A 27308-nucleotide genomic window follows, 5' to 3' on the forward strand; every position below is an offset into this window, starting at 1 on the left:
GATTCCTCTAGAATGATACAAGATGGATACCAGTACATAGATGATAAAAGAAAACAAAATAATGAAAGCAAGGAAATATTTAAAATGTATATAATTTTAGAATATCCTAAGGACTGATGAAGTTTGAGACCATTGCACCAGAGTAGCCTTGCTTCAACATGACACAATCAGCAAGGAATAATTCAGATTATTTTTGAGTAATCCATGTAACATTACATGAGGCCAGAGGCCCATTGTGTCTTGACAAAGATTTCCACGACAAAAAAATTGAGGATGTTTATTGCAGAAGTAATTGCTGTGTTGTTAATACAGGTGCCTAACCTTTTATCCAGGATTGTCAGGACTGGGCACCCGCCGTTGTTCGGTCTCTTCCGGATTTCGGAATCATTTTGATTTTGGTCCCTTTAAGCAAATGCCTCGCTCCTAACACCCCCCCAACCCTCCCCCCCACCATCCTACTCCAGCTGTCCATCACCTGCCCCCAGCTGTCCGGCCGTCGCCCTCCCCCGCCCACACCCCTGGCTGTCCATCTGTGGCTCATCATCACACCCCCCCCCAACAGATATTTTGCACCCTTGCGAGGGGGAGAAGTTGCTGACTGGACTGACTGGTGGTTTGACTCGTGCTGTACAGGATGCTCTCAACCAGTGCCCCGGTCAGGTGGAGGTCAGAGGCAATGGAGTAGTGCGGGAGCTTGGCTAAAAAGGTGGCCAATGCCAGCTGCTCAGAGCTGGCGGCCAAACAGGGCAGAGGGCCAGACATGAGATGCAGAGCCGCATGAGGAGCTGGCTGTTGGGGTGGTGGAGCTGAGCGCCGGCGGCTTTCAGGCACTCCACCAGCTCATCGGGCTGGCACACCCTAGCAGCGCAGACCTGTCCGTTGCCCACCCCCTCCCCAATCTAATTCTTGACATGGCAGCTGGGGTACAGTGCTGATGATCCCGAAGTTAATGGAGCACCACACTGGATCACCAGAGCATTAGGAGGTGCATTGGGGATTATGAGTAAGGAAGACGACCATTGCTCCCACATCAAGCCAGCCGCCACATACTTCTCTCCCACCGGGTGCTGGGGGCCGAGGGTCACCTTTTCACTAAAGGTAAGAGAGGGTGCCCACAGGAGCAGGGACGTGAACTGGGGGGCCCTCCCTCTGAATTTATTATGGGAAATTAACCTTACTTATGTGTAATCTACCAAAAGGAGTGTCGGTTTTTGGAGGTCGCCGGTGTTCGGAATCTTGGATAAAAGGTTAGGCACCCTGGAGCTGCAGTTCTGCAGATGCTTTTCCTTGGTTGAAATCTGGTTCTGTTCATTTTCTGCGACATTTTCCTATGTGAGTTATACATATTTGCTACCTAATGAGGTATTCAGTGAACTATAAAAAGTACGATATTTATTATGCTGAAGAGACAACTTAATAATTATATATCACTGATTAACTATAATTGCATTATATTTTGCTGATTATTAGATATTTTTTATAAATTACTCATAAATTTGATTTTGCATTCTTTCCAAGTGCTTAATTTGCAGAAAATGTTGCATGCTCCCATTTGCTTGGTGTAGCCAAACTACAGCCATTAGTTCTGAATGAGTAGTAGTGATATGATATGCTTGTGTGGAGCCAATTTTTTTCAGTTCTTATAAACATTACATCTGCATCCAAAAAATGCAGAGCCCAAGTTCTTCTCCAAAAAGCCCCTGGTGAATGAAGCTTGTGTTCTACCTTCTGGGGTGGTTTTTGCAGGGATGAGTCTTGGGGGAAGGATGAGGTGGGAAACGATAGAGCACTCCATCACATTCAGTTGCCACCCTGGGCCCTGAGTGAAGATCGTCCACACAACCTTTGTCGGAGCACCTAGTCTAATGATACCACAGTGGTGCAATTTCAAAATTGGAGACTTTGTCAGTTTATTCACAAGACAAAGGTCCAGAAGCAGGCCGCTTGGCCCATCGAGTCCATTCCATAAATCTACATTCAGCTACTCTATACTAGTTCCAATCTCTGGCATTTTCCCCATATCCCTTGATGCCCTCAATAATGAGATACATGTCTATTTCTTGCTTAAATACTCCCAGTGATCTGGCTTCTACTGCTGTTTGCGGCAGCGAGTTCCACAGATCCATGACCCTCAGGCTAAAGAAGTTCTTCCTAATCTGTTTTATATAGATAACCTCTAATTTTCAGACTATGACACCTTGTCTTCGATTCACCCACCAAGGGAAATATCTTACCCACTCCACTCTTTCAAAATATTTTCAAAATATAAAATGCCTCTATAAGATCTCCTCTCCTTCTCCTCTCCTCCAATAAAACAGAAAAGCTGCCAAACGCTACTTGGGGAATCATCCTAGTAAATCTCCTCTCTGCACCCTCTCCAACAACATCACATCCTTTCTAAGAAAGGGGGGGGGCAAAACTCCACACAGTACTCCAAATGAGGTCTCACCAGTGCCCCATACACCTTCATCAACTCCTCTTTACTCTTGTACACTATTCCTCTTGAAATGAAGGCCAACATAGCATCGGTTTCTTCACTACCAATTTCACCTGGTCATTAATGTTTAGTTTCCCTGCATGAGGACACCCAGGTCCCTTTGAACATCCGAGGTCTGAATTTTCACCCCATCCAAATAGTATTCTGGCTGTTTATTCCCACTGCCAATATGTACAACTGTACATTTCTCTATGTTAAATCTCATCTGCCATAATTTTGCCCAATCTCCTAATCTGTCTATATCCTTCTGCAGCTTTATGGTTTCTACTACACTTCCTGCTCTGCCATCTATCTTGGTGTCATCCACATATTTGGCCACAAAACCATTCATACCACTATCCAAATCATGTTTACAATTTATATTAAACAGCAGTGACCCCAATACCGACCACTGCAGAACACTTTTAGTTGGTCCAGTTTGCAGTCAGAGTTTAGTTTGATTCATGTCTGCTTCACGTTAGTAGGTTCATTCTATTAACACATTGTATCATCCCATGTGCGGAGACATGGACCGGCCCACAAAATGGTTGACAAGCAGGGCGACTGTGTGGACCTGGGGGTGACGCCAGCCGTTGTCCCAGGTGACCTCTACACGGCGGGAAGATGGGGCCCTCTGGCAGGAACAGCCAGCCAATCCCAGGCTGGCACTCAGATGGCATGGGGCCCTGATGTCAATGCCAGGGGCCCATATGAGCGCAATGGTCAGAGCAATAAGAACACGCCAAGGCTTTGTGTGCGTGTCATTTTTCCCCATACTCACATGGTGCATATGCTACAACATAATAGATTTAAAATGTAACATACATGATATTCTTTGACTTTTCTCTGCTTTAAGACAAACAATGAATTGCCATGAGCATTGTCCGGTGCCCTGAATAATAGGAGTAAATGAAGCAAAAAAGAGTCCCTTTAGATTCACTGAGTTTCTGTGGATTTGCAAACTCTGCAGCTACACAGACTTAAGTTTGATTCACAGCAACCAGCCCTCCAGATCCAAACCTCTGGCTTGAACAGGAAACCTTCAGAGCCTGAGATCCTTCTTGCCCTCAGAATCCAATGAGCTAGCATCTAGCAGCCTACAGCCCGTGCGAGTCCTGGCCGTAAGTTATTCACAGCCTGGGTTGTTTCCTCAGCCACTGAGTCCCTCACTGTTCCACTACTGCCATCCCTGTTCTGAATGGGGAGTGTTCTCCCTGTTTCAGGTGCCCTGCGCCGATCACTGCTCTCGCAGAGTCGGCGACCCCTTGTGAGCATGGGTGCCTCCATTTTGGGCACAGACTACATGGTTACAGGATTTGACTGACAAACCCCATTTGGATCCTTTGACAGGCCATTTAAAACCTGGTTCAGAGATTGTTGGACCCACACTGAAATCTAAATTCTATTTCCACATTAATTCTTCCAGCTTTCAAGCTATCCAGAGAGAGAGAGATAAAAAATCTAGTGAATGAATCTCCATACTTTCCGTGAATTTACCATGGGTGACGAATGAGAATCAAAGATGTGCAGATGTGATTGGCTAGAGAATGGTGAACGGTTGTATACCTTACCCTCAACCTGAAGGTAGTTGTTTTGTGGGATCGAGAGGAAGAGAAATGATGATGCACTGCATTCTCCTTTGAGTACTTTGAGGTGATCTGTTACGTCAACTGAATTTTGTAGTGGTTAGCGCCACGCCGTTACAGCACCAGCGACCGGGGTTCAAATCCTGCACTGTCTGTCAGGAATTTGTAACATTCTTCCTGTGTCTACGTGGGTTTTCCCTGGGGGTTTCGGTTTCCTCCCACTGTTCAAAATGTGCCAAGGGTTGTAGGTTAATTGGGTGCAATTGGGTGGCACGGGCTCGTGGGGTGACAGGGCTAAATTTAAATTTAAAAAATTAAGTAAGTGGAAACAGCAATGGATGCTCAGGCCAAATCAACAGCTGCTATTATTTTTCCATATCACCCCCACCCCTCACCCCCAGATTCTTCAAGTGGAGTTGGGCTTCTGTTGACATATCACCTGCCACGTGATGCTTGCAGCCAATGGGATATTTCCCTTTAAAACAGAATATTAAGGTTGTTCTGAGGTCTAGGAGAAGTCTCCTTATTGCAATTCTTTGACCTAAAATATTTAACAAGGTCAGAAAATACACAAGGACGTACATGGGTGAATTCAGGAGGCAACTGGTATATGGTCAAAAGCAGGATTCAACTCAACAGAACCTCTGTCATGTGATTTGCTCTTGCTTGCACAGATCCTTTGATTTTTCTGTGTGATATTATCCAAAGTGGAAGATAGTAATAGAAAGACACTAGACAACATAGAGCTGAATGGGCAAGAAAAGCAACTGTTCATCTCATATCCCATTCAGAATGAACATGAAAAATAACAAGTCCAGGACTGAAAAGTGGTCATAAATGAGAGTGGGTAATTTCAATATCAAGTCGGCTACAGTTAAATTAATAGAGATGACCGAAAGATTGAAAAAGGAATGACAGTTCTTTAAAATTTCTGAAATGAATAGGTCTCTAGAGGTTCAATTTTAGTGTCAGAAAAAGTGATTAACAGTTTTCCATATATCGCATTATTGAAGGTACGTCGATTGAAGTAAGATAAATCCTTATGTCCTGCAGTGTGTTTGAGTAATACCTGTTGAAAAAAATTGAGCTAAATCTTGGAATTTAATTTATTTTATAGTTATTTTAAAATGCTGTTTTCCTCCATAATGAGCTCACAGATGTTCTTAAACTTGTCTGAAGCCTTAATTAGCCCCTGGCTTATTTGGCCATAAATGCTGGACTAACTTTGTTTACTTTGATATTTAAAGCAGGAACTCCTTCATTATTTTGCTCCTCCCCTGTCATATTAATAATTAAGATATAAAACTATCATTAATGGAAGCATACTAATTCTCAAGTACATAATTCTGCTTCAGGACACTGATACATCATGAACCAGCAGCAATAAAAATTAATCAAGACAATGGTATCTTAAAACAATATTTTTTAGATTAGTAACTATTAATAATATCTTACTTAACTCTAAACTTAACCTCAATTATGTCCAAATGTATGTGTATGTGTATGGATCACCAAAACTATTACAGTTTAGGCACAATTCTGTGAGGTCAATTTCAATGTCATGTTTTAGAAATCTTGTGTTGAAACTCAGAGTCTTTAAATTGATCTCTAAAAGTAATTATTGGAGGATTTGAAGCACTGAGTGATCAGACTTCTCAAAACTCATTAATTCTTGTCAAGTTGCTTCCAGAGAAATGTTTCTTCACACAAATTATTTTTTTTTAAATCCCCCTCTCTGTCATGGAGATTATGAAACTTGTGATTTTCATGATGCTTACACAAACCCAGGCAAGGGTTAAATGAAGTGACCATTAAAAATTGTTATGATCCAATTGCAAGAATGATCTTGTTTTTCTTCCCCAGGTATAGGTCAGTCAAAAATGACCATTACAGTGGCCACAGAAGCACTGCTCTCTGTTGGCAAGGAGAAATAGTTAAAGTGGCCATCTTCTCCAAAGCCAATTTAATTCTGTCCTCCTGGATGATTTTCTGATGATCTTAAAATGCTGGCTTTTCTTTAAATGTCTGCCTCATATGACTGGTTTGAGCAATACTGGCTCTTTTAGTTCTTAGTTTCAATTTCTCACAAAGTACAAGTCGTGACAGATAGTGTCCTGTTTGTTTGAACAGGTGTCTCACTTAGAAAGCAGTCCATTGTTTCAGCCTTTCAATTGAGAACAATAACAGGCTGCTTCATCTCTGAATTACCGGACAAGATGAATCCATCAGCTTTTATGGCTTTTGATATTGTCTCTACATCTGTTTAAAAATGGTGTTATGTGTGAGTTTCCCTGTCCAACCCACTAAAATATAATATATGAAAATACAGATTAAAAAAAACATACATACAAGGTCTTGAGCTCATAATAGAAACCAAGTAAGAGGATCTGAATACCTGTTTCTTGATTTTAATTCAAGATGAGTGAGCCAAGTTATTTCTGGAAAAATATGCAATTCATCCAGTATTTTTGTAATTGCACATTAGCCCCTGGATATTGCAACTTTGTTATTTTTAGGATTCATGGTTCAACAATGTAAAATCAGAATTTATTGTCATGTCATCAAATTTGCTCTTTTGCGGCAGCATCAATAATGCAAACATTGCAAATAAAATGCAAAAAAATATATAAGCCAAGAAAAAGCCAAGTAATGGCAGTGTCTGTGGTTCATTGTTCATTCAGGAACCTGAAGGCAGTGGGGAAGAAGATGTCCTTGTGCCAAAAAATGCCAAGTAAAGGCAGTGTCTGTGGTTCATTGTTCATTCAGGAACCTGAAGGCAGTGGGGAAGAAGATGTCCTTGTGCCAAAAAATGCCAAGTAAAGGCAATGTCTGTGGTTCATTGTTCATTCAGGAACCTGAAGGCAGTGGGGAAGAAGATGTCCTTGTGCCAAAAAAAAGCCAAGTAAAGGCAGTGTCTGTGGTTCATTGTTCATTCAGGAACCTGAAGGCAGTGGGGAAGAAGATGTCCTTGTGCCAAAAAAAGCCAAGTAAAGGCAGTGTCTGTGGTTCATTGTTCATTCAGGAACCTGAAGGCAGTGGGGAAGAAGATGTCCTTGTGCCAAAAAAGCCAAGTAAAGGCAGTGTCTGTGGTTCATTGTTCATTCAGGAATCTGAAGGCAGTGGGGAAGAAGATGTCCTTGTGCCACTGAGTGCTCATCTTCAGACTCCTGTATCTTTTTCCCGATGGTAACAGAGTGAAGAGGGCCTGGCCTGGCTGATGGCGGTCCTTGAGAAGAGAGGTTGCTTTCTTACGACACTGCCCCTTGTAGTGAAGTGGAGTGAAGACTAGTGCCCATGATGTCGCAAGCTGAGTTAAAAACCCTCTGGATTTTTTTTCTCGTCCTGAGCATTGACATCTCTGTATCAGACAGTGATGCAACCAGCCAGAATGCTCTCTAGCAATACAACGTAGAAGAGTTTGAGAATCTGCAGTGACATATTGAATCTCCTCAATTTCCTCACAAAGTATAGCCGCTGGAGAGCCTTCTTCATGATTGCATTGACATAGAGGCACTAGGATAGATCTTCTGAGATGTTGACACCCAGGAATTTGAAGTTCTTGACCCTCTCCACTGCTGATCCCTCAGCAAGGACTGGTTCATGTTCTTCTGATGTCCTCCTGAAGTGCACAATCATTTCTATGGTTTTTCTAACATTGAGTGCAAGCTTGTTTGTGTTATACCACTCAACGAGCTGATCTATCTCCCTCCTCTACGCTTCCCCATTGCTGCCTGTGATTCTGCTAACAACCATGGTGTCATTGACAGATTTATAGATAGCAGTGGAATTGCACCTGGCCACACAATCATGGGCGTATAATGAGTAGAGCAGTGGGCTAAGCACAAATCCTTGAGCTTCGCCTTTGTTGATCATCAGTGAGGAGGAGACATTGTTCCTCATTCATATTGACTGATCTTCCAATGAGGATGTCAAGGATCCAGTTGCGGGGGGAGGGGTTGCAGAGGCCCAGGATTTGGTGCTTGTTGACTAGCACTGAGGGAATAATGATGTTGAAGGCCAAGGTTTAATTAATGAAGCCATATGTATGAGTTGTTGTTTTCTAGATGATCCAAAACTGAGTGGAGAGCCTCTCATAATTTATTAAATCACCTTTGTTGTTCTTTGCTCCAAAGAGAAAAGCCTTGCCTCATAAAACACATGTCTAATTCATCTATAATCCAGCTCACATCCTGTTAAATCTCCGCTGCATGCTCTCCAAAGCTTTCATGTCCTTCCTGTTGTGCAGCTAGCTGAACTGAATACATTATTCCTGTGTGCTCTAACCAGAGTTTTATAGAGCTGCAAAATTACCTCATGACTCTTGAACTTAATCCACAACTAATGAAGCTCAGCATACCATAGACATTAACTACCCTATCATTCTGCACATCAACCTATGGATTTGGACCCCAAGCTCCTTCTGTTCTTCCTCACTGTTAAGAATCCTTCCATAAACATGTGCTCCTCCTTCAATTTTGATCTTTCTAAATGCATCACCTCTGGATGAAACTCCACCTTCCACTTTTCTGTCCAACTCCTGTCTACATCCTGTTATAACATAGGAAAATGTTCTACACTGTCCACAACACCTCCGACCTTTGAATCACCTGCAAACTTACTGACCCATCCCTCTACTTCTTCATCCAACACACTGATAAAAATCACAAAGAGCAGGGGTTCTAGAATAGACCCTTCGCCTAACTCTGCCTTCCAATTCCACACTCCCCTCACCCACCTGGCATCATCTCTATGTCAATCTTCACCCATCCTTGGCTATCTATCATCCACTGGCCCCTGTTTCACCCCTCCCCTCCTCTTTCAAGTCACTCTCTTCCTTCTGCACCTTGGCTGTAATGGACCCTTATTTTCAAGTGATGTGCAGCGATTATTTTGACCTGCTCCCACTCCATAACCCTCCAGACTGTTCCCATCCAATTTATTCTTAAAACTTAAGATGGAGCCCACATTTACCACATCAGATGTCAGGCCATTCCACACTCCCACCCCTCTCTGAGTGAAGTTTCCCCCTAAACCTTCCCCCTTTCAGCTTAAAACTATGACCTCTCATATTTATCTCCCCCAATCTAAGTGGAAAAAGCCCATTCACATCCACTCTGTCTATACCTTTCATAATCTTGTAAACCTTGATCAAATCTCCCCTCATTCTTCTTCACCACACCTGGAGTATTGTGTGCAGTTTTGGTCACCTGATCTAAGGAAGGATATTCTTGCAATGGAGGGAGTGCAGAGGCGATTCACCAGGCTGATACCTGGAATGGCAGGAATGACTTATGAGGAAAGATTGCGCAAATTGGGATTGTACTCGCTGGAGTTTGGAAGATTGAGAGGGGATCTCATAGAGACATAAAATTCTGGCAGGACTGGACAGAATGGATGCAGATGGGATGTTTCCAATGATGGGAAAATCCAGAACCCTTGGGCCATGGTTTGAGGATAATAGGCAAACCATTTAGGACCGAGATGAGGAGGAATTTCTTTACCCAGAGGGTGGTGAATCTGTGGAATTCATTGCCACAGAGGACAGTAGAGGCAGGTTCATTAAATATATTTAAGGGGGAATTAGATATATTTCTTCAGTATAAGGGTATTAACGGTTACGGAGAGAAGGCGGGGACGGGGTACTGAACTTTAAGATCAGCCATGATCTCGTTGAATGGCGGAGCTGGCTCGAAGGGTCGAATGACCTACTCCTGCTCCTATCTTCTATGTTTCTATGTTTCTATGAATAAAGACCTAACCTGTTCAATCTCTCCCTGTATCTAGATACATAAATGTAGATATCTTTCCTCACTCTCCATCGCACCACCAATTTTGGTGTCAACCAAAAATATGCTGAAGAAGTTCACTCCATTATTGTCCAAATTATTTGTTTAGATGACAAACAGCAGTGGGTCAGTACCGACCCTTGTGGTACACGAGTCATAACTGCCTCCATTCAGGAACTACACTTCCATTACTACGCACTGCATCCTTCCATGAAGTTAGTTTTGAATTCAATGAGCCAGCTCTCGTGTGAGTTAACCTCCCACACAGAACCTTGTCAAAATGGAGACAAGGTTTGTGCAGTGATGAACTCAGTGCTATTACAGCCCCAGCAACATTGCTGCAAATCTGGACCTATCTGCAAGGTGCTTGTACACTCACTGATGTCTGCGTGGGTCCCCTACAGGTGGTCCACTTTTCAAAGATGTTCACTATATATGTTCACATATATAGTGCCTATATATGATAGGCACTATTGGTAACAACAGAGACTAGATTGAGGGAATGATAAGCTTTAATATACAGAAGAACCTTGCTGGCCCAGATCCAGGTATAGGAATGGAGGGAAGGGAGAGAAGGGGGAGAAGTCATGGGGTATGAGTCATCAGTGGGCAGGCCAGCTCCATAAATACAGTAGTCAACCATAACTATAAACAATGGAGGAAACATATTACCACACATATATTCCTGAGATACTTGTTGAATCTTCTGATGTTCTCCTTCATCCTGCTCTGCATGTTTCATTATTCTTCTTCATTCACTCACTGAGGTACTGGGCGATAACTGTTATTTGAGTGAACAGACGACAGCTCCTCCTTGATACAAACACTTGCATTGTGCAGAATACAATACCTCTTCTTTGTTGGGCTCAATGACATTGAGATGGGCAACTTCTGTCGGAGGCAGATGGATGTACTCTGGTTGGCTCCACCCACAGCAGTGGGGCAATATATGGTCATATCTCATCATGGTGTTGGCGACATTTGTTATATGGCGGATGAAATTGCATTCAATAATGACTCTTATAGAAGAGCTTGTTAAATTACATTTGAAGGGCTGCGGGGAAAATAGAAAGGAATGGGACCAATAGCTCATCTGATGCGACAAAATAAATGAGATGTCCTCTCCGGTATCATTCTATAGATTTAAGAAATGAGTGAGCTGAAAATAGAGAATGCTCAGTGTTCTTTGGGTGTTTGATTAGTCCTAAGTCAGACATAAGACCTTAAGACTGTGAAATAGGCTGTGTCTGTCTTGCCATTTAATCATGAACAGATCAATTTTCCCTCTTAGTCCCACTGCCCGGCCTTCTCCCTATCACCTTTGATTCCCTGGCTTATTATCAGGTGAAAGGAAAAATGGCCGCACTGCCACTAATGAAGACCCTAGGAGAGCAGGGAGCACAGACACAGAGCTGATCTGCATAGTCCTGCTACCTCGTCTTCATGGCGACAGCTCCATAAAGGAATCAAACAGCTGACTAGTTTTTTTTTCCTGAATCCTGCAACCAAGGAGGTCTGCACCAAGATGGGGTTCCTGTGCTAGGCAGCATACCACGAGGGCTTACTCTCTCTGGGGAAGCGGCGGAGCAGCGCAGGGCACCAGAACTGGGAAGCACACTCCCTCCCCCGTCCCCCCCCATTGAGAAAGAGTTGACCCCAGCAGTGGATCAATGAGAGGCTCAGTGGCTGAAGGACCCAAAACAGGCTGCTGTAGGTGGTCGGCCACCTGCAGTGGGTGGACTCACGCAGGCTACGGGCTGCTGGCAACGTGCGGTCAGAGGACCAACACGGGCAGCAGACTGCTGGGCACTGGCTCAAGGGAACCAAGAATTGGAACTGGGACTTGAGAAGGTGCTGCGTGCTTCTGGAGGGCCTCCAGGTGCTGAAGGCTTCCTGATCATGCTGGCAGTTTGGACCTGGAGCTCGGGCTGCCAGTGGTTTGAGCAGGAATGTGTGCAGCTGCTGGAGGGGAATCCATGGACCCTCAGTGTCTCTCAAGGGGCTCTCACTTGCTGGATAATGCTCATGACAACTCTGTGCCTTACAGCAGACTAAAGTAGAAGTGTATTATGTATATTACATTTTTACGCATGATTGCATGACAATAAAAGGAATCTTGAAGCTTGAATGCTGGTGTTGATGGTCAGCTGGAAGAACAGACATTATACTGTGCATAAAGTCCTGTAAACATGGCTTGATTCCTCCTGAGATATAATCATCAGTGCATAAAAGAACCTGTGTCTATTGAGCAGTCACACAAAAAGCTGTTCCAAAAAGGATCCAAAAGTATATCTGGTAATTATATGCCTGTAAGTCTGATGTTGGTGGTGGGTAAATTAAAGGAAAGGGTTCGTAGAGATGGTATATACAACTATTTGGAAAGACAGGGATTGATTTGGAGTAGTCAGCATGATTTTGTACATGGTAGATCATGTCTAACAAATCATGTAGAGTTTTTTGAGGAGATTACTAGAAAGGTTGACGAGGGGAAGGTGGTGGATGTTGTCTATTTGGACTTTAGTAAGGCTGTTGACAAGGTTCCCCATAAGAGGTTAGTAAGGAAGGTGGAAGCATTAGGTATAAATGATGAAATAGTGAAATGGATTCAACAATTGTTGAATGGCCCCAAAAGTTAAATAAATGGGATCCAACATTATCAGATAGATGTTTTCGCTGTAAGAAGGAAACAGGAACAACAGTACTTGCAATCTGGGTATGTGAGAAAGTGAAAAAGTTTTGGGAAGATCTAAATCAGGTATTAAATAAAATCACAAAAAGCAACATACCAAAAAATCCAGAGATCTTTCTTCTAAGTAATATAAGAAGTAAAGAATTAGGCCTCAAACTGGATGGTGCAAAAAAAAGATTTATTATGATAGCCTTAGCTGTAGCAAAAAAATGTATAATGTCAACTTGGAAATCAGAAGAGAGCTTGAGAGTACAGCAATGGTACATGGAAATGAATAAATGTATTCCTTTGGAAAAAAAATAACATAATAAAAAAAATAAAGTCACATTATTTGAACAAATTTGGGAACCATACATGGAACACAACAGAGAGGGCCTACCGCAGACCTCCATCCCCTAAAATGATAGAATGAGGAGAAGACAAAAAGACCTGATCCAGTGTGTAAAAGTAGATGACACAATGTTTATTTTCATTGAGTGATGACATTGTTTAATGGATTTATTGTATTGTATATGTTGAATGTTTAATAGGTTTGGAGGGGGGTGGGAAGGAGGGAGGGAAGGGAGGGGGGAGAAAATGCCACTGTGTATATTCAAGAGGAAAATGTTTGTGTGTATTTTGTGTGAAAAACTTTAAAAAAATTTAAAAAACAATGGTTGGATGGAAGATGCCAGAGAGTAGCGGTGGAAACTTATTTGTCGAATTGAAGGCTGGTGACGAGTGGAGTGCCTCAGGGATTGGTACTGGGTCCACTGTTTTTCATAAATAGTAATGATCTAGATGTTAGTGTGGCAAATTTGATTAGTAAATTTGCAGATGATACAACGTTTGGTGGTGTTGTGGACAGTGAGGAAGATTATCAAAGCTTACAGGATGATATAGGACAGTTGAATGGGTGGGCTGAAAGATGGCAGATGGAGTTTAATACTGATAAATGTGAGGTGGTACATTTTGGTAGGAATAATCAAAAAAGGCGTACACGTTAAATGGTGGACAATTGAGGAGTGGAGTGGAATAAAGGGATTTAGGAGTCATGGTACATAATTCTCTGAAAGTTGAATCACATGGATAGGGTGGTGAAGAAGGCATTTAGTATTTGGGTTTCATAAATCAGAGTATAGAACACAGGAGTTGGGATGTTATATTGAAATTGTATAAGGCATTGTTGAGGCCAAATTTGGAATATTGTGTGCAGTTTTGGTCACTGAATTACAGGAAGGATATAGAGAGAGGGCAGAGGAGGTTTACAAGAATGTTGCCAATGTTTCAGTGCTTGAATTACAGGGAAAGGTTGAGGAGGCTGGAACTTGATTCTCTGGAGTGAAGAAGACTGAGGGGTGATTTGACTGAGGTATTCAAAATTATAACGGGGAAAGAAAGAGTCAATGTGGATAGTCTTTTTCTACTGAGAGTTGGGGAGATTCAAAAAAGATTCAGAGTAAAAGGGGAAACGTTTATGGGAAAACTAAGGGGGAATTTCTTCACACAGAAGGTGGTGGGGTTATGGAATGAACTACCAGCAGAGGTGGTAGAAGTGAGATCGAAGTTAATATTCAAGAAAATGTTGGATAGGTATATGTATGGGAGAGGTGTGGAGGGTTATGGGCCAAATGCGGGTCAGTGGGACGAGGTCTGAGAGGATGTTCGACATGGACTAGTAGGGCTGAACTGGCCTGTTTCTGTGCTGTAAATAGCTATATGGTTATAAGGGTCACAAACAATAGACTCTGGGTGCCACCCAGTTTCATGATCACAGCAAGCAATAAGAGTGAATAATTAACAAGCTGGACAGCTGGATGGTGTGGGATCATTTGGTCCTTACATGCCAGGCCTCCACCTGGAGGCCGACTATAAGTTTGGAGGGAAAACATAAACTTACCTTTCATGGAGCTGCTCTAGTGTTGCATTCATATTGAGCGGCACCTCATAGATGCAGGGCAACTGGTGCTGTACCGCCACCCATCATAAATGCGTGGCAAATCAATGTCTGTCTTTTTAGCTCTGGTTCTTTCCTGTAGTTGAGGTTGATCCTCTTGCCAAGGGAAAGAAACAATTCACTGATCTGGGAAAGCCACAGTCCAAACTTAATGGGCAAAGAGACTAAGCAGAAACAACACCCTTTTATTGGCACTGGGAAATGACCAATATACTTCGGAGCCATGAGAGGAGAGAGTCTGACATTCTCACCATGTTCTGCTGGCCTGTGTAGGATGAACGGTTCCATGGCTTTCAGGCAAGAAGTGTTGCTCCCTCCATTATTTGCACTCTGCCTGCTCAGAATGGGGAAAGGGCAGGACTGCCTTCACCCAAACTGACAAATGCATTTGGAAATGATCTGCACTGGTAAAGAACTGTATTCATTTTAATGCAATAGACGTTGCAGAAGATTAAAAAAAAAATCACTGGATATTATACAACAGGTTTGGGCAGTGTTACAAAGAGAAATTGAACACAATTGGATGGATATGAGGTTAGAATAGATTTGCAGGCCGGAGAGACGAGGGTGGGAGGGACAGTTTGGTTGGAGTCGACAAGTTGAATGAAAGGCCTGTTTCCCCACTGCATGACTCTGCTCGGGTGGCCATTTCCAAAATGGAGGACATGATCATTGGTTACCAGATATCTTTGGCTTGGCTTCGCGGATGAAGATTTATGGAGGGGTAAATGTCCACGTCAGCTGCAGGCTCGTTTGTGGCTGGCAAGTCCGATGTGGGACAGGCAGACACGGTTGCAGCGGTTGCAAGGGAAAATTGGTGGGTTGGGGTTGGGTGTTGGGTTTTTCCTCCTTTGTCTTTTGTCTGTGAGGTGGGCTCTGCGGTCTTCTTCAAAGGAGGTTGCTGCCCGCCGAACTGTGAGGCGCCAAGATGCACGGTTTGAGGCGATATCAGCCCACTGGCGGTGGTCAATGTGGCAGACACCAAGAGATTTCTTTAGGCAGTCCTTGTACCTCTTCTTTGGTGCACCTCTGTCACGGTGGCCAGTGGAGAGCTCGCATATAACACGATCTTGGGAAGGCGATGGTCCTCCATTCTGGAGACGTGACCTTAATATAAAATGTAAAGGGTATTCCAAAAACAACAATGCAAACACACGTTTTATTTATTTATATATATATATATATATATATATATATATGTGTGTGTGTGTGTGTGTGTGTGCATGCGTGCGCGCAATGTGTGTGTGAATAAAGAGAGAGAAAAAAAACCTTTGACTATGTCCTCCTTTGGGAATAACCACTCTGCACAGTGTGACTCTCTGACAATGTTGCAGCTTTGTCCTTTTAAAAGCTCAAATATAAATAGAAAGTGGAAAAAAAAGCACACATATTGCTGGAAAATCCAAGATAAAAGTAGAATATGCTGGCAGGACTCAGCAGGTGAGACAACATCCATAGAAAGCAAAGCAGAGTTCCTGTTCTACTTGTCATGTCCTTTCTGCGGATACTTCACTTAATGAGCATTTCCAGAATTTTTTTAAAATTTAGACATACAGCACAGTGGCAAGCCCTTACAGCCCACAAACCTATGCCACCCAATTACACCCAATTGACTTACAGCCCCTAAAGGGTGGGAGGAAACCAGAGTCTCAGGGGTGAACCCATGCAGAGAGAACAGACAAACTCCTTACAGATGGCGTGGGATTTGAGCCCCGGTCCAGATAGCTGGCACTATAACAGCGTTGCACTGATTACTACACTAACTGTGCACCTTTTTGGTCCCTGTTACGTGAGGGTTGAATGCAATTGTTGTCAGCAAATAGGAGAGATGTCAGCTTGTAAAAGCCCAACTAAATCAGAGACTTTAAGGAATGTAGATGGTGAGTTCTTTGCAAAGAAAGGGGGATGAAATAGTTCAGCGCCTGGCATTGTAAATAAATCTTGTTTTGGTGTAAGGAAGGCCAACCTGCCTTGCAATGTGACTAACACCTGTCTACAGAGATTAGAAAGGATGAGCAGGCTAATAAACATTAATTTTTTTAATTTAAATGTAGACATGCAGCACGTTAACAGGCCATTTTACACCCAATTAACCTACAACCCCTGGGAGGAAAGCAGAGCCCCCGAGGAAAACCCAAGCAGGGACGGGGAAAAAGACAAACTCCTTACAGAGTAACGGGATTAAAGCCTCCATAAAGGCATTGCGCTAACTGCTACGCCAACTGTGCTGCTCCACGGTGGTTAATTGGACAAGAGTGGACTAACATCCAGATTTACAGACTCCTTGGATCAGGATGTATGCCAAACACCTTCAAACTCTGGAGAGGATGAGTGGTATCACTGGGGTGGGCAAAAAGACATGAAACTCATTGCTCTATGGGCACACTTGTTGCTTTATGAGTGCACTTGGAGTTCCACTAATATTTTTACTTTTAGTTGTGTTTTAATAAACAGGTTGTTTGTAATTTAGAAAATGATGTGCTCAATGTATGTTACTAATATGGTGACATTTGATGCTGTTGAAGAGACGAATTGTACAGAACAATCTCTGTAATGATTGGGGTCTCACACTGTCCAGTTAACGTGCAGTCTACATGAATGTTGCTCCTTGGCAACCTACACTGCCTTTGAAACAAGCCATTGAAACTCCATGAGGAATGGAGCTTTGGGACATTTGTGTTTAAGATCTAACGTCTCACGTTAAATGTGCAAATAAAGATAAAATGTCATTTTGTGGGCCATACAAGTTATGAGCAAAACTAATTTTCCACTTCCCCTTGAGTCCACTAAAACTGTTATGTATCATAATAATATTATACATCAATACAGTGGATCTAAATATAATCAATTCACGGACATCAGATTTCAGATTTATTGTTAGAGTACATACATCACATCACATGCAACCCTGAGATTCCTTTCTCCTGTGGGCGCGGCAGAATTACCACTAATTGGTGGTACACAGTGTAAACATGTAAACAATCAAAAGAACTGTAAACAGATAATGAAAGTAAACAAACTGTGTTATACTGGGAGTGCAAAGAAAATCAATAAAGTACACAAGTCTTTAAATGTGTCCCTGATTGAGTTTGTCGTTGAGGATTCTGCTGGCGAGGTAGCAGCTGTTTCTGAACCTGGTGCGAGCCTTGTGGCACCTGTACCTCTTTCCTGATGACAGCAGCGAGAACAGAACGTATGTTGGGTGGTGTGGATCTTTGATGATGGCTGCTCCTCTCTGATGGCAGCCTTCCCTGCAGTTGTTTTCGATGGTGGGGAAGATTTTGCGCGTGATGTCCTGGACTGTGTTCACTACCTTTTGCAGGGCTTTATACTCAAGGGCACTGTTGTCCCCGTACCAGACCATGATGCAACTGGTCAGCAGACTTTCCACCTCATGGTTGACGGCATGGTTGGCATACTGGTTGGCATGATGACTTTACAGAGCCAGCGATTGGGACCGGGGTTCGAATCCAGATACGTTGGTACATTCTCACTGTGTTGTGTGGGGTTTCCCCAGGGGCTTCACTTTCCTCTCACTGTTCATATTGTACCAGGGGTATAGGTTAATTGGATGTAAATTGGGTGGCACAAACTTGTGGGCTGAAAAGGCCTGTTACCATCCTGTATGTCACACATCTGTAGAAATTTATGGTGTCATGCCAAATCTCCACATATTCCCGAGGAAAATAGAGGCGCTGACGTGCTTTCTTCATGATGCCATTGGTGTGTTGGATCTAGGAAAGATCCTGCAAGGTAGTGTCTCCCAGGAAAGGTTGATGGCATCTTGTTCGTGTCCTTAGTAAGGTTGGTTGGGTGACTTTAAATACCCTGCTATCTTGACGATTCCTTGTTGATCTAATATTCATTTACTTAAATTTGGCAGTTTAGTTGATATGAACTTGTCAACAGGCAGGTGTCTATTGAAAATGTATCAACTTGCAGCTTCTCTGATGAATGAAAATTATACATTGCTGAGTTATGTAAAGGCACATCTCTTTTATTCAATTTTTTTTATTTTTCACACTGTGAACCATACCAATCAAAATACATATAAACATTTCCCTCTTAAATATGCACAGTGGCATTTTCTCCCCTTTTTCTTCCCCTACCTTCCTTCCCCCCTTCCCACCTCCCTCTAAACCCATTAAACCTTCAACATATACAATACAATAAAACCATTAAACAATGTCATCACACAATGAAAATAAACAAGCAAATAGTGTCATCTACTTTTACACACTGAATTAAGTCATTTTGTCTTATCTTTTTATCATTTTAGGGGGTGGAGGTCCAAGGCAAGCCCTCTCTGTTGTGTTCCATGTACGGTTCCCAAATTTGTTCAAATAATGTGACTTTATTTTTTAAATTATATGTTATTTTTTCCAATGGAATACATTTCCATGTACCATTGCTGTACTTTCAGGCTCTCTTCTGATTTCCAAGTTGACATTATATATTTTTTGCTACAGCTCAGGCTATCATCTATCATAATTTTTTTTTTGCGCTTCACCCAGTTTGAGGCCTAATTCTTTACTTCTTATATTACTTAGAAGAAAGATCTCTGGATTTTTTGGTGTGTTGCTTTTTGTGATTTTATTTAATACCTGATTTAGATCTTCCCAAAACTTTTTCACTTTCTCACATGCCCAAATTGCATGTATTGTTGTTCCTGTTTCCTTCTTACAGCGAAAACATCTATCTGATAATGTTGGATCCTATTTATTTAACTTTTGGGGTGTGACATATAACCTGTGTAACCAATTATACTGTATCATGCGTAACCTTGTGTTTATTATATTCTTCATGGTTCCAGAGCATAACTTTTCCCATGTTTCATTTTTTATAATTATGTTTGTCTTTTTCACACTTTTGTTTGGGTTTATAGCTTATTTCATAATTTTCCTTCTCTTGTAGCTTAATGTACATGTTCTTTATAAATCTTTTTATTATCATTGTTTCCGTAATCACATATTCAAAGCTGCTTCATTCTGGTAATCTCAGTCTGTTTCCCAATTTATCCTTTAAGTAGGTTTTCAGTTGGTGGTATGCAAACATTGTACCATGAGTTATTCCATATTTGTACTTCATTTGTTCAAATGTTAATAAATTATTTCCCAAAAAATAATTTTCTTTTAATTCCTTTTCTCTCCCATTCTCTAAAGGAAAGGTTATCTATTGTAAAAGGTATTAGCTGATTTTGCATCAATAATAATTTTGGTAGTTGGTTATTTGTTTTTAATTTCCTTTCTAAGTGAATCTTCTTCCAGATATTGAGTAAATAATGCAGTACTGGTGAGCTTTTATATTGCACCAGCTTTTTATCCCACTTATAAAGTATATGTTCCGGTACCTTCTCCCCTATTTCATCGAGCTCTATCTTAGTCCAATCTGGTTTTTCCCTTGTCTGATAAAAATCTGATAAATACCTTAATTGTGCTCCTCTATAATAAGTTTGGTAACTGCAAACCATCTTGTTTCTACCACTCTGTCAATTTATCTAACGCTATCCTCAGTTTCCCGCCTTTCCATAAAAAGTTCCTTATTATTCTCTTTAGTTAATTGAAGAATTTCTCTGTTAAGGGAATTGATAACGATTAAAATAAGTATTGTATCCTTGGGAAGACATTCATTTTAATGCAATTTACTCTCCCTATCAACGTTAGTGGTAATTCTTTCCAATGTTCTAAATCTTCCTGTAATTTCTTTATTAATGGTTGATGATTTAAATGGCAAACACAAATGATCCAATATGTAGGTATTAGATTAGATAATAATTTAAGCCACCTGTACAAATTAAATTATCAGCCATTAATAAAGAAATTACATTATCTCCAAGAAAATGTTTGAATATCAAATGTTTTCTCATTTCTTCTTGCTTTTGACTGCTTGCAGTCATTGACAAATTTGCTTCCATCTTCCTCAAATGAGTGGTATGGTCCAACATTCTGATATCTAAGAACTTTAACATGTTTATATTTGTTTCTTTGATATTTTTAAGTCAATGAGGATTTTTTTTAAAATTAGCAATTATTTTAATCCACTGTCATTTTTATTTGGTGCCAAAGGATTTCTCTTCTGACACCAAATGTCACCCCAAATGGTCCTGCTCCTTCCTAGGGGCCAAGCAGGATAGGACAGATAATTGACTGAATGTTTAATTCCAAAACTGCAGTTAAAACTTTAAATTCCTCAGAAAGAAAATCTTGGTTTCATAGTTTTCCTTTGAAATAACCCCCAACTACTTATCTTGAAGATCACAAATATGCAAGTATGTACATTAGTCGGAATAATATCACAATTTTACGAACAAATACAGCACAATAAATCATTGAATTTACAGGATGATGTGATGTTATGCAAATCATAGTAATAATAGAACATAAAACAATACACAACAGTCCAGGCCCTTTGGCCCTCAATGTTGTGCTGACCCATATATTCCTTCCTTTAAAAAAAAGTACTAGACCCTATCGACCCCATAACCCTCTATATTTCTTTTATCCATGTGTCTAAGAAACTCTTAAATGCTCCCAATGTTTCTGCCTCCACCACCAACCCTAGCAAGGCATTCCACCCATCCACAAATCTGTTAAAAAATCTTACCCCTGATGTCTACCCTGAACTTCCCTCCCTTCACTTTGTACTGATGTCCTCTGGTGTTTGCTGATCCTGCCCTGGGAAACAGATGCTGACTGTTTACCTTATCTATGCCTCTCATAATATTGTAGACTTCTACCAAGTCTCCTCGCATCCTTCTTCACTCCAAAGCAGTGGTTCTCAATCTTTTTCTTTCCACTGACATATCACTTTAAGTGTCCCTTATGCCATAAGTGCTCTGTGATTTAAGGTGGGATGTGGCTGGAAAGAAAAATGTTTGAAAACCTCTGTTTTAATTGTACCTAATTGATTTATTATGTGTACGGTTTCAGATGCCAAAGGAAATGGGCCAATGACAATTTTTCTCAATCAAAATATTTCAGTAACATCTGGGTCTAGGGCAATGATTCCCAACTTTCCCTTCCCACTCACGTACCACTTTATGCAATCCCTTACTAATCACAGAGCACCAATGGCATAGGGATTACTTAAAGTGGTATGTGAGTGGAATGAAAAAGGTCGAGAACCACTGCTCCAAAGAGAAAAGTCCCATCTCTGCTAACCTTGCCTCATAAGAATTGTTTTCCAATCCTGGTAAATCTCCTCTGCACCCTCTCCATAGCTTCCACATCCTTCCTATAATGAGGTGACCAGAACTGAACACAATACTCTCTGGTCTTAACAGAGATTTGTAGAGTTGTAACATGACCTCTCTACTCCTGAACTCAATCCCCCATTAATGAAGCCCAGCATCCCATAGGTCTTCTTAACTATCCAATCAACCTGTGTGGCGACCTTAAGGGATGCATGGATTTCGACCCCAATGTCTCTCTGTTTATCCACACTCTTAAGTTACCAACCATTATTCCTGTACTCAGCCTTCACCTCACACTTATCCAGATTGAAATCTGCCCAACTTGGCATCTTGTCTCTATCCTCTCGCAAACTTCGACAATCTTCAGTTCCATCCACAACTCCTCCAACCTTTGTGTCATCGGTAAACTTACTGACTTGTCCTTCCGCCACTACATCCAAAGATCACAAAGAGCAGGGGTCCCCGAATAGTGGAACTCCACTAGTCACTGATACTTTCACCTGTTTCCAATAGGATTTATTAAAGCAGTAAAATAATCTAAAATTTAGCAAAATTAATTATATATTTATTGTTTATATTGCTGTGTTCTGGAATTCAAGTCAGTGAACAGAATGTAGATGATGAACTGTATCATTATAATGGTATTGAACATTTGTATTTTGTTAGCCAGAGGAGATTATTTTCTGTTTGTGAAAGGCACATTAACAAAAATTACACAATGAAAATAAAAGATATTTTAAAATGAACAAAAATATGATTTCTGCAACACTAAATTTCTAAATAGCATTGATGCATGAAATTAGTTGGATGAACCAATCAGTGGAATATAGGCCGTCAGTGGAACATAGGCCATTCTGGTGTTGTATTCCTAGAAAACTTTGTGCTGTGATTTTCCAGAATTCAAAGCCACATCACCTGCACTTTAAGAAATGTCAGGAAAAAAAAAGTTCAGTTAGTATTATATTTCTCCCCAAAATCTGCAAGAGCACGGGCAGTGAGAATGCTGAACAACCAAAGGAACTGCTCACACTAAACATTTGTACAAAACAATATTTATTTATTTATTCATGTCCATGAAATACTAGTCCTGTGTATTGTGTCTGGTTGTGTGTCCGTGTGCTTTGCACCGAGGACCGGAGAATGCTGTTTTTGCAAGGTTGTACTTGTACTATCAGATGACAATAAACTTGACTTGAAGAGTAAATTTTGTTCTATATCTCAGAGTTTTTGTGAGCAATGAGTTCTGTCAGGGCAAATTTTTATGACCAGAATGGCTATAATGTACCTGGCATTGTTCATTGACTTACTTAAATCAGATGACGAGTTAATTTCTCGTGCTCTCAGATTATCTCCTGATCACTTAATCTGCACATCCAATGATCCCTTCAGAAGATCTGTTGTTCAGAGATATGAAGTGGTAATATCAGTGGCTAATGAATCCATTTGGGATTAATTAACTAGAGACAACTTCAAGCCCATGCATCATAAGGACACTAATATCTTGCCTAAGTAGCAACCCACCTTACAAATGAGGTGCATCTGTGCCATACATGGATGAACCTACAGTTCCCACATTGACCTCAGGAGGCACCTCGCAATATCAGTACAACCTAATCATCCTCATTCCCGAGAGATTGGTTAAGAAGAAAATATTAATCCAATATCTCTGCAATGTTTGGTGAGAAATAGTTGAAAATATGGGTGTTAAACAGACACTGTATTGTAGTGAAATGCACAAAAGGGTTTAAGAAACTCAGTGTGCCTCTCACTTCTGTAGGGAGCAAAGGACCATAACAAATGTCTTGGGCCTGAGCTCTTCATCAAGGTATGAGCAAAGGGTTCTTCTGCCCTATCCACCAATGACCTCTTGTTTGCCAGCCTGTGCATCTCCTCCTACCCCTTCCTCCCTCATCTACCCTTCCCCCCCCCCACTTTTTATTCAGGCCCCTGCCTGCTTTTTGCTCATACCTTGACTCAGGCCCAAAGCATTAGTTATACCCCTGCTGAGTTTCCCACCACTTTTGTGTCTTGCAAATATAGATGCTTGTACATGTGTGGTCCCCATATCCAGCTCTCATTCATCAATTGTGGATTTTTGCAAGAATTCCAGAATACCTGCATCAGAATTGTACTCTCTATAATTTGTTTCTTTAAGAACCATGAAAACAAATTTAATCATGATTTTATTGCTTAATATCGAGAGTAAATGGATGGCATTGTGAATTCATTGAAATAATCTGCTCTTGTAGATCTGGCAATGTAATTTAAAAATGTCTTTTTAAATTTTTTTTTTAATGTTTACTTTTTAATTTTTTTTTATATTTTAATTTTTATATTTCACAGGGCCTTTCAGCCCACGAGTCCGTGCTGCCCAATTACACCCAATTTGCCTAAAATCCCTGGTACATTTTTGAACAGTGGGAGGCCCCGGGGGAAAACTCATGCAGAGGTACAAACTCCCTACAAGACAGTTCAGGATTCGAACCTCGGTCCCGATCGCTGGCGCTGAGCACAGGGTTGCGCTAACCGCTGCGCCAACTGTGCTGCCCGTCGTCTTCTGCTCATGTTCTATAAAATACATGAAGGAGCATTTGTGACCTCTGCTCGCTCATGTGTGCTTCTGATCAGGGCTTTCTTGACCAACTGACTCATTGTTTCTGGCAGATATGAATCACAGAAGTGTCTCATCAGACCAGTGTTGACATAGTCAGCTATTTATTGAAGAGGCGCATAAAATAATGTTCAAGCCAAAATTGTGATTTGAACATAACTATGCCAATTGTTAGAACTTTCATCAAAATAATGTGGATTGTCTGGCAGGTGAAAGAAATGCTTATTTTACACCCGAGTTGGCTTTGCAGGATGCCGGCGAGATCTTGGAAAGATCAGATCTGCATAATTTTTGAGCTGATATTTTTAAGAATCATCTGCTTTTCTATATTTTCAAATGGACTTGGGATTTTAGTGTTTCTTCTGTGTATTTGCGTGTGTGGTGTGCTGTTAGCCAGAATCAGATGCATACTAGGTGTCTTTAATCCACAAAGACTTCCACAGAGCAAGGCTGGCTGTAGCTGCAGTAACTCTGAATGAGCTTTGGGAGGCTGGCGCAGGCTTATATCTCAGAGGGTGATTGACACCCGACTGGGTGGAGTTTGATCCCTTCAAGCTGACTGATTGACAGCCTGGCCAGGTGTTGTCCTGTCCCCTTACACTCCTGCAGGTACAGAAATTGTCCCCTGTAGTAGGCTGGCGGTGCACCCCTGCAGGTACAGAGGTTGCCCCCTGCAGTAGGCTGGTGGTACACACCTGCAGATACAGAGGTTTCCCCTTGCAGTAGGCTGGTGGTACACCCCTGCAGGTACAGAGGTTGCCCCCTGCAGTAGGCCAGTGGTACACTCCTGTAGGTACAGAGGTTGTCCCCTGCAGTAGGCCGGTGGTACACTCCTGCAGATACAGAGGTTTCCCCCTGCAGTAGGCCAGTGATGTACCACCACAGCATAAAAATCCAAAAGAAACTGCTTACTAACTTGTCAAAAAGTATTGAGGTTTTTATCATTACTAATTTCTAAAGTTAAAATAGTTTGGTTGGATCATGTTGGTCATTTTTATGCTCTTTTCCACATTGCATAGATATTATTTTTATCCTTAAACTATTGGCATTTCAAGTTCCACAAATATAACCATATGAAAATAATATTTTAATACCCTTTGAAGTTTGGACTCTACTACAGATTTCAGATTTTTTGTCAGAGTACGTACACAACATCACATACAACCCTGAGATTCTTTTTTCCTCCTGGTGTGGTAGAATTAGTTCAAAAATTTATCTATACATAGCATAAACATGTAAACAAAGAAAGAATTTTAAACAAACAATGAATGTAAACAAACCAACTGTGCAATACAGAGAGAATGAAGAAAACCAATCAATAAAGTACACAAGTAAGTGTTCTTAAACAATTGTCATTGAGGAGTCTGATGGTAGAGGGAAAGCAGCTCTTCCTAAACCTGGTGGTGCGAGTCTTGTGGCATTGATACCTCTTCCCTGATGACAGCAGCGAGAACAGAGCGTGTGCTGGGTGGTGTGGGTCTTTGATGATTGCTGCTGCCCTCTGACCCCAACGTTCCCTGTAGATGTACTTACTAATAGGGAGGGTTTTGTCTGTGATGTCCTGGGCTGTGTCCACTACATTATTGAGGGCTTTACACTTTGGGGAATTGATATTCCCATACAAGACCATGATGAAGCTGGTCAGCACACTTTCCACCACACCTCTGTGGAAATTTGCCAGAGTTTCAAACCTCCACAAAATCCTGAGGATGACAGTGTTCAATTTAAAAGAAAGTGAATACAATACAGTGGGAGTATTGGTTGTTCTTCGTGAGGCCAATGACAGACTAACCTGAGAGTAGGCTCTAACAGAATGGAAGACTGTGGCACCGAAAATTCTATTGTCTTTCTGGTCCGACGTGTAAGTTGAGGCATCAGGGAAAGCGGCTGTCCTCATTCACAACAGGGGAGCGTGCCAAGAAAATTTCCAGATTCCTAGGATTTGATGCAGAAATGATCAGATGTTTTACTGTGCTAATAGCAGATTTTCATAGGTCAGCTCAAGGTCATGGGCTGAAGGGCCTGTAGCATGTTCTCTGATTGAAACCACACCGTACATTTGAATTTCTGGGCTAATATTAAAAACTGTTGAAACATCTGAGTCCTAGAAAAGAAAAGATGGAAGCTGATTTATCGGGACACCTTTCAGTCTAATTGTATCTTCAACTTTCGGTTGCATGGTGGAATTTAATGCAGATTACAGAATTATATGATTGTGGTGCGACCACGGTATTGCTTGCATAGTATGTATTGTATGAGCTAGCCTGTCCCCGGAACCTGTAACTCCACGCTCACGGAAATCCCTATAAAGGCTGTTACACCCAAACTCCTCCCTCAGAACCAGGCCAGCAATCTGTGAGATGTGTTGATGTCTTAAGTTGATTACAGCCTATTAATCACAACTCTCTGTCTAATGTATTTGAACAATAGCGCGACAATGATTGGGACTGTTTGCATTTGTTTGGAAGCATGCACACTAATCTAATTTTAAAATTAAGCCTGAAAGCAATGAGGCAAACATTTTTTCAACAAAATGTAGGTTGACCCCGATACATTTGTCTTATGACCACAATATGCTTTTCTCCACAGTTCCACCTAAGATCTACAACATCTCTTCTAATATCACTGTCAACGAAGGCAGCAACGTCACCCTTGTCTGCTTGGCTAATGGAAGGCCAGAACCCGTTATAAATTGGAGACACATTTCTCCTTCAGGTAAGAGCAAAGTTTTTCAATTCTGAATTCAATATAGGGCATTTTGTCACAATCATTAAGCTAGACAAACAAATTGACTGTCGTATCAACATATCTGCAATGCTTGAAATTCGACCAGAGTGTTTGAAGTTTGCTACTATGAATATTACATGATTACTTTTTTTTAAACTGGTAAAACCTCATTCTGATTGTGTGTAACCTCTAAAACAGGAAGTACCAATAAGGATTTAAAAATATTGAATGACAAACTGGATAATGAGTTGGAACCAGATGTATTAAAGATCTTTTGATTCAAAGCTAACACCATTCTTTGGAGC

General features: G+C 41.4%; 1 protein-coding gene across 11 annotated transcripts in view; it reads left to right on the forward strand.

The window, feature by feature from the left end:
* Positions 1 to 27308, forward strand: part of LOC138738963 (limbic system-associated membrane protein-like) — a 1544776-nt gene that overhangs the window by 1075373 nt on the left and 442095 nt on the right. For all 11 annotated transcript variants that reach the window (XM_069890213.1, XM_069890212.1, XM_069890209.1 and 8 more), the window contains one exon: positions 26866 to 26991. In XM_069890213.1, coding sequence (XP_069746314.1) covers positions 26866 to 26991 — 126 coding nt within the window. The remainder of the gene's footprint in view (positions 1 to 26865; positions 26992 to 27308) is intronic.

Source organism: Narcine bancroftii, chromosome 7, assembly GCF_036971445.1.
Source record: "Narcine bancroftii isolate sNarBan1 chromosome 7, sNarBan1.hap1, whole genome shotgun sequence".
Taxonomy (NCBI): domain Eukaryota; kingdom Metazoa; phylum Chordata; class Chondrichthyes; order Torpediniformes; family Narcinidae; genus Narcine; species Narcine bancroftii.